Source organism: Juglans microcarpa x Juglans regia, chromosome 1D (assembly GCF_004785595.1).
Source record: "Juglans microcarpa x Juglans regia isolate MS1-56 chromosome 1D, Jm3101_v1.0, whole genome shotgun sequence".
Classification (NCBI taxonomy): Eukaryota; Viridiplantae; Streptophyta; class Magnoliopsida; order Fagales; family Juglandaceae; genus Juglans; species Juglans microcarpa x Juglans regia.
Window position 1 is genome coordinate 14182793 of NC_054594.1, and position 12377 is coordinate 14195169.

At 41.0% G+C, this 12377-nt stretch overlaps 1 protein-coding gene across 1 annotated transcript in view; it reads left to right on the top strand.

Moving 5' to 3' along the window:
• Positions 1–534: 534 nt before the first annotated feature.
• LOC121240909 (DNA topoisomerase 1-like) overlaps positions 535–12377 on the top strand; it is a 49128-nt gene continuing 37285 nt past the window's right edge. The window contains exons 1-4 of the mRNA XM_041138433.1: positions 535–1231; positions 1355–1776; positions 2071–2725; positions 3219–3305. Coding sequence (XP_040994367.1) covers positions 632–1231; positions 1355–1776; positions 2071–2725; positions 3219–3305 — 1764 coding nt within the window. The 5' untranslated portion in view covers positions 535–631. The remainder of the gene's footprint in view (positions 1232–1354; positions 1777–2070; positions 2726–3218; positions 3306–12377) is intronic.

The following is a 12377-nucleotide window of genomic DNA, read 5'->3' on the forward strand; positions in this document are numbered from 1 at the left end:
GTGACTACCTCTAGAGAAAGTTGTAAGAGAGAAACATAGAGTTTTGATGCTTTTATGATAAAACCCTGATACAGATAGACTAAACCCTTACATACTGATGCCTTTATCTTAGGCCAACTCTACTGGACTGAATGCAGGAAGTTAAGTAAAAAGCAAACCCAATATTACGGCCCATTGCCAACTTAGCTACAATACTACTAATTAAGGATTACTAAACTACTGTGACTTCAAATAGGCTATAGCCCACAACAAGCCCATCATAACCATGCCCATTTTGTCTTCAGGTGAATAATCCCACGCAGCAACAAGACTTCATATCACTTTTCTTAAACAGCAAGTACACTTACTACGTTTGTTTAGGCAGATAATATGAAATGAATTAAAATTTAAATTTAAATTGAAAAAAATATTATTAAAATAATTTTTTAATATTATTTTTATTTTAAAATTTAAAAAAATTGAATTATTAATTATAATAATTACATAAAATAAAATGAAATAAATTGAAATCAGTTACGAAATCAAACGGCTTAGCCGAAAAAGTACTGTCCTCTGGAACCCTAACTCCATTCGTATTCTTCCTTTCGCACGTCCAGGCCTCCCTCATGAGTTCTTCCTCTTCGCATGGTTCATGTGTTCTTCCTCTTCTCATAGTTCTCCTGGTCCGATTGTTACAATGAATTGCATGGTACCTCTAAATAGTGTTATTTATGGGTCTCTAAACAGAGGTTTCAGAAGGAGTTTATCTAGTTATGGAAGCTTGGCTCAGAGGTTTTTTTCTCAAGTTGCGAGTTTAACAAATAAATATGAAAACGTTGGTGTTCGTGGCAAAGAGGGTGTTGGGAAGTCCTTGGGCTTCCAACCATTTAGTGAACACGGGAAACGAGCAAAAGCATTGGCTGCTCACAGGAAAAAAACAGCTGCAAATTTGAATATTTCAGCCTCTAAAGATGTCGACATGATGACTTCTAGTGAACAGTTAGTGGGAGAGGGGAGTAAGGATATGAAGCTGGGATCAAATATTTCAATTTCTCCTGTTAAAAATGATAATCAGAACAGTGAAGTTCATGGGAAACAGAAGCAGCACTCAAGAAGCAAGAAAAACGAGGTGCATAAAGTTGCTGCTAATGCTTCAGAAGAAGCAGTGGAAGCAAACGGACCCCAAAGTTCTTCTCAAGCAAAGACGCCGAATGCTGGCAAAAGAGGCAAGAATTCCACACAGGCGTTAGAGGTTAGCGGTTACTAATTTGTAGGATCACCAAATTGACTTATTTATATAAAAAAATATGTAACCGCATCCAAGTTAAGTCCTTTATTTCATTAGAATATTTAAGCTAACACCTCAGTTTTTCAGAAGAATTCAGTTGGGAAAACACATGTGGAAGTGCTTGATAGTTCTGCTTCAAGAAAAGCTCAGTTGAATGAGAAAAAAGGGAACTCTTGTAGAAAGGTGAAATCTATCAAAGCAGGAAACAAGTCAACAAATAAACAGAATTCACAAGAGAGAGGCAAATTGAATAATCAGGGTCCAAAGGCATTGAAACAGCTATATTCCCCTCTTGTGAAATCTGTAGTGGTGGTAGAGTCTGTAACAAAGGCTAAGGTTATTCAGGGCTACCTTGGTGATATGTATGAAGTATTGCCTAGCTATGGTCATGTAAGAGACCTGGCTGCAAGGTCAGGATCTGTGCGGCCTGATGATGACTTTAGCATGGTGTGGGAGGTCCCATCCGCCGCCTGGACTCATCTGAAGAGCATCAAGGTTGCACTAAGTGGGTATGGTTCTCATTGCCTTCAATCACCTTGAACTATTCTAGAGCAGAAGTATTGAACAGACTACATAAGCACAGTGGGGCATTTATCTTTTGTTATACTTATCACCTTATGTTTAATTTTAAGTTAGAGGCGAGAGGTGTTTTTTTCTTTTTGTGGTCATTTTCATAATAATTAGTGATGCTGATGCATTATGCTAATATTGATAGTTTTTTTTGTGGTTTTTCATTATTATCTCTACCTTACTTTTGCTTTTCTGTTTCTGAATTTTCTCATTCCTGTTTCCTTGTTTCTCAGAGCAGAAAATCTTATCCTTGCATCAGATCCAGACCGTGAAGGAGAGGCTATTGCCTGGCACATCATTGAGATGCTGCAGCAACAGGTTGCTTTACGTGAAGACATTAACATTGCAAGGGTTGTCTTTCATGAAATAACAGAGTCCTCCATCAAAAGTGCTCTTGAAGCTCCAAGAGAAATTGATGTAAACTTGGTTCATGCTTATCTTGCACGGCGTGCTCTCGAGTATTTGATTGGATTTAATATTTCACCATTATTATGGAGGAAACTACCTGGTTGCCAGTCAGCTGGGCGAGTACAATCCGCCGTGCTCGCTCTTATATGTGACAGGGAAATGGAAATTGATGAATTTAAACCTCAGGAGTATTGGAGTATTGAGGTGAAGATGAACCAATATGGACCGGGTTCTTTAGTGAATGGCTTTTCTTTCCCAGCACACTTGATGCAATATGATTCTAAAAAGTTGAATCAGTTTTCAATCAGCTCTGTTACTGAGGCCAAGGAAATTGAGCGGAAGATTAGTTCAGCAAAATTTAAAGTGGTCAGCTCTAAAAGAAACAAAATGCGGAAAAACCCACCGACACCATATATAACATCAACACTTCTGCAGGATGCTGCAAACAAATTACATTTTACTGCGACCTATACAATGAAGGTTAGGAAAGTCATGTACATCTATCTCTTCAGATTTTATATTCGTAGCATTTTTGTTTTAGAAAATTACTATTACGTTTTATGAAGATGCTCTTGGCTTAAGGCTTGACGCAATTTATTCTCTTCCCCATATCCCCTTATCTAATGACAAATTGACATGGTTAATCATTGGTAAATAAAAGCTACCACAAGGAATCAAAAGCTTACAGGTTAGTATAAGGCTAAGCTACCCATAAAAGAACTATAAGTCTAAGCTAGTATCTGATTAGAGTCATTTTGAAAATCTCTCCCCCTAATTGGGTGCCTTCTCTTGTATACATCATGTGTACTTGGTTGTGCCCCTTTGCAATTTCAATAAAATTGCCTAGAAAAAATTAATGAATGTATGAGGAAAATCTTGCTTGAGCATTGACTTTTATTGCTGATAAGTAGCAATATTTCACGAGATGCGATGTATTCTGGAGCCTCTCACTTACGCTATTATATGAATGCAGCTTGCACAAAAACTTTATGAGGGGGTTCAATTATCTGACTCTAAGGCAGCAGGTTTGATAACGTACATCAGAACAGATGGACTACATGTAGGTATCACTTTGGCTGCGTGGATATTTCTATGTAATGTTGGTTACTACTCATCGTTTCCCCTGATGCCTATTGGTCACTGAATTCATGTAGTTGCATAAAATTTTGATTTTTTTGTGGCTAGTCTATCTAATTCTTGTGACGGTCAATTATTTTTTTTAGCAAAACATTTTTTATCTAGCACATTACTACCTTGCTTAAGGGCTTTGTGGAATGCAACTTTGGTTGTCACTAGTGAAGACGACACTTTTGCCTTGGTACGATGAGGATGAGACAAATGCCGCTGGATTGCTTGTCATATGATGGGTAGCCCCAGTGTAAATGTAAAAAAGCAATTTATAATGTAGCTTGGAAGATGAATACATAATACCCACGTGATGAGTTTTTTGATGCAGAGCAAAACTCGAGTTGTAATGCTGTGGACATATGATAGCCACGTCTCCAGAGAGAAAAAAAAGTATACATACCCAAGTCAATCATAAAGGAGAATCCAAGATACTCCCATAGGATTGCTTCTGCTATTGATAAGAAGATCAGTGCTTTAGGTTATGAAACTAAGGTCACTTGATGATTATTTTGAATAAACTTCCCATTGATTTGTTGGAAAAGAGGTATTTGTGGCTAGTAGCAACCCTACTTACCATCCAAGTTGGTTCTTGAATCTTGATACTGCCACTACTCATCATGTGTCCACATCGATCATGGTTTAGCTTATATGAGTCATTTGAAGGTGGGTATGTCTTGATGGGAAAGAATTCCATGAGTCAAATCATGGGTGGTATGGTGCAATTAAGGATGTTTGATGGCATTGTGAGAATACTTGAATAAAGCACCCATGAGAGCGAACTTGTTTGTATGTACAATGGCTTTAAGGAAGGTTCTCATCTTGGATAATGTAAGAAAGTGATGACTTGTAGCAATAGATTAGTGTTGTATTTGCAAGAAGAGTAGTACTTTATGGAACATGGTCTTCAGCCTTTTCCCGGTTGTTTGGGTCATGCCCTTCCAGGTGATGGGTATTCTAGCTCATTATAAAGGGCAACTTGGGTTCGGCCATGGCTGACTTCTCAGCTTTAAGTTTTGAGTTGGATTTGGTTGACCTGCCTTTAGATGGGGGAGATTTAACTTGGTTTAATGGGAGGGCTTGGTCTAGGTTGGACAGATTTATTGTCTCTCCTTCTTGGGAGGCTCACTTTCCTAACCTATGCCAAAAATGTCTCCCTAGGCTTTGTTCTAATCATTTTCCCCTCTTATTGGATTATGGGGGTCTCCATGAGGGGCGGAGATACTTGAAATTCGAGAACATGTGGCTGTAGGCCGATGGGTTTACGGACAAGGTTAGATCTTGGTGGTCCTCATATCAATTTTCGTCCTAATTTTGTTTTAGCTGGAAAACTTAAAGCCCTGAAAAATGACTTGAGAAAATGGAATATGGAAGTTTTTGGGAACATTAATGACCAACGGAACATTTTGTTTCTGAAGCTGCAACGTTTTGATGAAAAAGAGGTTGATGGAGCCCTCCCTGTTGAAGACGAGGAAAGGAAAATGGTTGTTTTAACTGAGCTGGAAAAAATACTCTTATGGAGTAGATCTCTTGGAGACAACAATGTCGGGCTCTTTGGTTGAAGGAAGGGGACAAGAGCACAAAGTTTTTCCATAGAGTAGCTAATTTCCATTGAAGAAATAATGCCATTGAGGTTCTTCATTCAGAAGGTAGGGTCCTTACGGACAGAGTCGATATTAAGGATCACATTGTTCACTTTTATTATAAGCTTCTCACGGAGCAATACCATTGGTTGACGGGATGGTTTTTGATTCGATTGATCAGTCAAGCGTGGCTTGGTTGGAGAGATCATTCGAAGAGGATGAGGTGCTTAGTGTGTTAAAAGGGATGGAAAAAGACAAAGCACTGGGCCCAGATGGCTTCGCAATGGCTTTCTTTTAGGCTTGTTGGGACATTGTCAGGAAAGACATCATGAAAGTTTTTCTTGAATTTCATTCGTTAATGAAATTTGAGAAAAGTTTTAACGCTTCATTCATTGCCCTTATTCCAAAAGGGCTAGGTCGGTAGAGGTGAAAGACTTCCGTCCCATGAGTTTGGTGAGTAGGGTATACAAGATCATTTCAAAAGTTATAGCTAAGCGGTTGAGTGAAGTTATGGGGAAGATCATCTCGAAGTCACAAAATGCTTTCGTTAAGGGAAGACAAATCCTCGACTGAGTTGACGCGGTCCTCATTGCTAATGAATGCTTGAAGAGTAGAGTCAGAGTTGGCACCTCAGGTATTCTATGTAAATTGTATATGGAGAAGGCTTTTGATCATGTTAATTGAGACTTTCTGGAACCCTTAGGAGTTGGCTCAAGTGGTAAAGGCCTTGAGCTTGAGGGTATGCTCCCCGCAGGTCTAAGGTTCAAATCCCCTTAGGTGCAAACAATCTCTAGGGGTCATCGGACTGGGAGATTTTCCCCTTAGAATTACTCGAAGTGCACTTGTGAGAAATTTCTTGCCAAGGGCCTGTGCAGTGTGCACCTTCGGGATTAGTTGGGACGCTGTTCTTGGACACCCTGTGCCAATATAAAAAATGGGACTTTTTGGTGTATTTACTTGGTAGGTATGGTTTTGGGGAGAGATGGTGTCAGTGGATGAAACATTGCATAACAACTATTAGATTCTCAGTTTTGGTTAATGGCACTTTGGAAGGTTTCTTTAATAGCTCTCTTAAGGCAAGGGGACCCTTTATCTCTTCTTCTGTTCATTTTAGTTATGGATGTGTTGAGTAGAATGTTGAAGGTGGTGGTGGATGGGGGCTTTATCTCGGGTTTCTTGGTGGGTGGTTCATCACATGGTAGCTTAACTATCTCTCACCTCCTCTTTGTTGGTGACACGCTGATTCTTTGTGAGCTGGATTCCAGCCAGATTAGTTCCTTGAGGGCTTTTTTTGCTTTGCTTTGAAGTTACCTCCAGTCTTAAGGTAAATTTATCGAAATCTGAAATGGTTCATGTTGGCTTGGTTAATAATTTAAAATGAATTGGCTGCCAACTTGGGCTGCAAGGTGTCATCCTTGCCCATGAAATACCGTGGTCTCTCTTTGGGGGCTCCTAATAAATCCAAGGCAATATGGGATGGGATTCTTGAAAAGATTGAATGTAGATTGGCGGGTTGGAAGAGGATTTACTTGTCCAAAGGTGGTAGAATCACCTCAATCAAGAGCACGTTATCCAATCTCCCAATATACTTACTTTCTATCTTTATTTCCTTTGCTTACAGGGGTGAGAGTCGACTGGAGAAGATGTTTCATGATTTCTTGTGGGGAGGTTTAGAGGATGAGAAAAAATTCCATTTGATTAATTGGGATAAGATCTGTACCCCTTTATCTTGTGGGGGTTGAGGGTTAGAAAATTGAGAACCTTCAATAATGCACTATTAGGAAAATGATTATAGTGGTATCATTGGGAAGGGGATGCTCTTTGGAGGAATGTTATCGATGTTAAATATGAGAGTATTTTGGGAGGTTGGTGCTTTAATGAAGTAAGAGGGGCTTATGGTGGTGTGGGTGTTTGGAAATTTATCTGCAATTGTTGGGAAAATTTCTTCAGTAATTTCAGATTCGAGGTGGGAAGGGGAACACAAATCAAATTCTGGTATGATATTTGGTGTGGTGATGCTGCCTTGAAGAACGCTTTCCCCTTTCTTTATAGGATTGTGTTGGATGAGGATGCCTCAGTGGCTAACAATGTGGACATTTCTATTGATTCTTTTCAATGGTCTGTGAGGTTTATTAGAGCTGTCAGGATTGGGAGGTGGGGGATATTACTGAATTTACAGTGCGTTATACACACTGAATTTAAAGGCTGGAGGTGAGGACAAGTTGCTTTGGGTACAGACAGGGAATAAGAACTTCTCGGTTAGATCCTATTATAAGATTATGTTGACCCATTCTTCAATTGCCTTCCCTTGGAAGTGCATTTGGAGGAGTAATGTTCCTTTCAAGGTTGCTTTTTTCGGCTGGCTGGCATCCCATGGGAAAATATTGACTATCAACCAGTAGAGTAAGTGTGGCCACTATATAATAGATTGGTGTTTCATGTGCAAAAGTAATGGGGAATCGGTGGATCATCTCCTTCTTCATTGTGAAGTAGTTAAGGCTTTATGGGATGAAATCTTCACTAGGCTCAATATTGCATGGGTAACGCCTAGGTTGGTGATAGATTTATTGTCATGTTGGTGAGGAATTCATGGCAATCGTTACATCGCGGCTATTTGGAAGATGGTACCTCTATGTTTAATGTGGTGTACTTGGAACGAGAGGAATGGTCGCTGTTTCGACAATAGGGAATGCTCATCGGAAGGTCTTAGAGACTTTTTCTTTCATACATTGTTGCTTTAGGCTTCAACTATTGTATTGAATGAGATGAGTTTTTATTTATTTATAGGTAAACAAAACTTTATTGATCAAAGAATAAGGCATATCCAAATACAAAAAGAGAACACGGAGTGCCCTGATTAAGAAGGCGCCAAAGAAATAAGAAAATCATGTAGGTCCATGCCATTAAAATCAACAGCAATGGCCTAGGTACATAGAGTACTGTAAAATAAAACTTTAAGTTCCTCGAGTGATCTCTCTCTGTCTTCAAACGTCCTCGCATTACACTCCTGCCATAGGCACCACATGATTCATAGAGGGATCATCTTCCAAACCGCTTTCATTGCAAACCTCCTATAGTTGTCCAGCTGGCCAACACTGCCACTACAGTCTCCGGTATAACCCAAGCCAACTCTACTCGACTGATTACCTCAGTCCACAAGGCCCTTGTTGTATCACAATGTAATAGCAGATGGTCCATCGACTCTTCCCTCCCCTACACATGCAACACCAATCCGCTATGATGACTCTCTGTTTCCTCAAATTATTAGTTGTGAGGATCTTACCCAATAATGCTTTCAACACGAAAAAAGCAGCTTTGGATGGTGCCTTATGTCTCAAAAGTCTTTTCCATGGAAAATGAGAGTTAGGCTCTTGGGTTAGAACCTTATAAAAAGAGCGAACCGAAAAAGCACATTTCCCCGCGGGTGACCACTACAACCCATCTTCTTGTTGGTTTCTCTGTTTAACGGAGTACAAGAGGCTGTAAAAATCCGCAAAGCTGTTCATCTCCCAATCTTGAGCTGCTCTACTAAAATTGATGTCCTAGTGTATCTGTCCACCCGATAACCCCATGACATCCGCCATTGCAACATCTTTATCATTAGCAATTTGGAAAAGCGGAGGAAAGGCAACTTGTAGGAAAATATCCCCATACCAAATATTTTTTCAGAATTTAATCCTAGAGCCCTCCCCTAATTGGAGTCGAGTGTGTTGAGTAAAAACCCCCCATCCTATTCTGATATGTTTACACAACCCCACTCCATGTGCTCCTCGAACTTCATTAGTACTCCATCCCTCCCAAGCTTCCTCCATACTTATGCTCGATCACCACCTTCGACAAGGGTTCCGGTTCGTTGTTATATCTCCACAACCATTTTCCAAGTAACACCCGATTAAAGATCCTCACATTTCTAATACCCAAACCACCATTAGAGATAGGACAACATACCGTTTCCCACTTCACTAGGTGGAATTTGAACTCCTCCCCCATGCCACCCCATAAGAAGTCACGTTGAAGTTTCTCAATTCGGTTTGCCACACTTGCAGGTATAGGAAAAAGTGATAAAAAATAAGTTGGCAGGTTAGAGAGTGTACTCTTGATCAAAGTGATCCTGTCGCCATTCGATAAGTACATTCTCTTCCATCCCATTAATCTTTTCTCTATCTTCTCAATCACCGTCTCACATAAAGAGAATGCCTTCGCAGCCACCCCCAACGAAAGTCCCAAGTACATCAAAGGAAATGAGGCTATCTTACACTCCAAAGTGTTAGCCAATTGCTGGATATTAGGAATATCTCCAATTGGAACCATCTTTGATTTATTTAAATTCACTTTCAAACTGGAGACTGCTTCGAAGCAAAGCAGCAAGACCTTCAACGTTTGAATTTGATTAAGATTTGGCTTACAAAAAACAAGTGTATCATCTGCAAACAACAAGTGATATATATTAATGATACCCCCTATACGAGGTCCCAATCGAAAAACCTTCCATAAAGTCGTTATTCACCAAAGACGATGTCATCCAGCTTAAACCTTTCATCACAAGAACAAACAACAGAGGCGACAATGGATCACTTTGTCTTAGGCCTCGCGAACTATGAAAGAAGCCAGTTGGGCTACCATTTATCAATATCGAAAATTTCGCTGTTGATATGCACCAACGAATCCAAGACCGCCATCTCTCTCCAAAACCGCACCTCCCAAGAATGTATAGAAGGAAGTCCCAGTTCATGTGATCATATGCTTTCTCCATGTCAAGCTTGCAAATGATCCCTACTATATCATCTTTCAACCTGCTGTCCATACATTCATTAGCAATGAGGAACGTGTCAAGGATTTGCCTACCTTTAACAAAGGCATTTTGGAGTTTGGAGATGATCTTCCCCACTACCTCACTTAGTCGATTCTCAAGTACTTTGGATATGATCTTATACACCTCATTCACAAGGCTAATGGGACGAAAGTCTTTCACCTCATTAGCCCCCCCACCTTCTTTGGGATCAACGAGATGAAAGTGGTATTTAAACTTCTCTCAAGTTCTCCAAACACGAACAGCTCCTGAAATACCTTCATAAGATCTTCCTTGACGACATCCCAACATTCTTGGAAGAAACCCATAGAGAAACCGTCAGGCCCCTGAGCTTTGTCTTTGCCCATCTTCCTTACTACTTTGAAAATTTCCTCCTCCTCAAATACCCTCTCCATCTGAGAAACATCACACAGTACAATGGTATCAAATACAAGGCCATCAAGGGAGGGCCGCCATCCAAACGGCTCAGATAGTAGTTGTTCATAGAAACCAACTATATGATCATGAATTGCCTGCTCTTCTCTACATTCTAACCCATCAATCTTCAGCATCTCTATATTATTGTTTCTCCTGTGAGAATTTGCAATACTATGGAAAAACTTTGTGCTTCTATCTCCTTCCCTCAACTACAAAGCTCTTATTTTTGCCGCCAATATGTCTCTTCTAATAATATGATCCTTTCAAGCTCCACCCCCAATGACACCTTCCGATCTATTTCTTCCCGAGTAAGAAGCCTACCCTCTTGGATTCTCTCAATTTCCTAGATCTCCTTCAACTTGCATTTTTTGTTCTCCCCTATGTCTCCGAACGATTGCGTGTTCCACAACTTGAAGTCTTTTTTTAGCGCTTTCTATTTTGCTGCAAGGACGAAACAAGGGGTACCCTCGAACTGGTACGTGGACCACCACTGCCTTATTCTTTCTACAAAACTTTCAGATTTCAGCCACGTTTTCAAATTTGAAATACCGTCGTCCTTTACTAAGGCCACCGCAATCAAGCATGATAGGCCAATGATCCGAACTAACATGAGGCAAGCGCTTTTGCCTAACATCTGGGAAGTGACTTTCCCATTCTGGACATACTAAGAAATGATCCAACCGAGACCATGTTTGATTGTTAGCCCACGTGGCTATACCCCCAGCTAGTGGCAGATCAACCAAGTTCAAGTCAGAAATGCACTCCGAGAACTCTACCATTGCTGGCCGCCCTCTTCTATTACTTGAAGACTCACTTGGAAATGTAGTAACATTGAAGTCTCCCCCAATACACCATGGAAGTTCCCACTAGCTGTGTACTCTTGCTAACTCGTCCCACAAAGATGCTCTGTTTATGTCTAAGTTTGGCCCATATACACCTGCAAAAGCCCACAAAAAGTTATACACCACACTCTTGAAGGAGCAAGCAACCGAGTACATTCCTATGAAATCCTCCATTTTTTCCACCACCCTTTTATCCCACATGACCACAACCCCTCCTGATGCCCCATTAGAGGCCAAATAAACCCAATCCATATGAGTACAGCTCCATAAACTTCTCACAATTTTCCTATTGATCATCTTCAACTTAGTCTCCTGTAGACATATGATGTCTGCCTTCCACTCACAAAGCAAGTTTTTAATTTGCATATGCTTATTGACCTTGTTGAGCCCGCGAACATTCCATGACACAATCTTTGGTCTCATTGGGAGAAGGCCAGCCCCTTCCCTTTTGACCTGCCCCTATTAGCACTACCCTTGGAATTCATAGACCACGTCAATTTGTTGAGTTCATGCTGTTTTTTGGAGCCCGTTTTCCTTTGTTGTTGATGCCCCGCTTCAATGGCTGTAAACAAGGCCATAAACTGTTCCTCATAAATTTCGCACTCTAAACTCACAAATTTATGAATTTCTTTTACCTTATCAATGACCTAATCTGAGACTTCAGGAAGACCAAGATACATAAAGTTTAGAGGTAACGGATTCACCTCCCTGCTGTCCACCTGTGTGTCTCGTATCTCTTCCATAAACTCTAAGTGCTCACCCATGGCTTGGACAAAACTCTAAGAGAAACCATCATTGGACAACATCAATTTCGCCCCATCCAATGTAAACTCCCCCTCCTTCAAATCGACCACAGATTCTTCCACGACCTGGATAGAAAAGTTTTCCGGTGACACCCCTTCCTCCTCACACTTTAACGACAATATCTGGCCCCCTGACGGCAAAGAAAAGCCACTAGACAGAGTGGGTGAGCCCTTCGTACATTCTGGTGTTAAAATTCGAGCTTCCCGCACATGAGGGCCAATAGCTAGGTTTGTTGATGACACCCCAACCTCCTCACCCCTCATTGGCATAGTCTGGCCCCCAGACGGCAGAGAACAGCCACCAAATAGAGGTGGCGTGGCATTCGCACCTTCTAACACTAAAATTTGATCTTCCCGTACGAGTGGGCCATCATCGGAGGGTGACACTGGCATCGTTGGTGATTTCTGGTTACCCACCGGCAGCTTCACCAGCACCGGCGAGCTACATGGTGTGATCCTCCTCTGCAACCCACCTGCAACGCTGCTAGACGAAGCCTTCGTGCTATCGTAAAGTGCATGATGGGCTCTGGGTTGAGGCCCAGCCATTTGGCC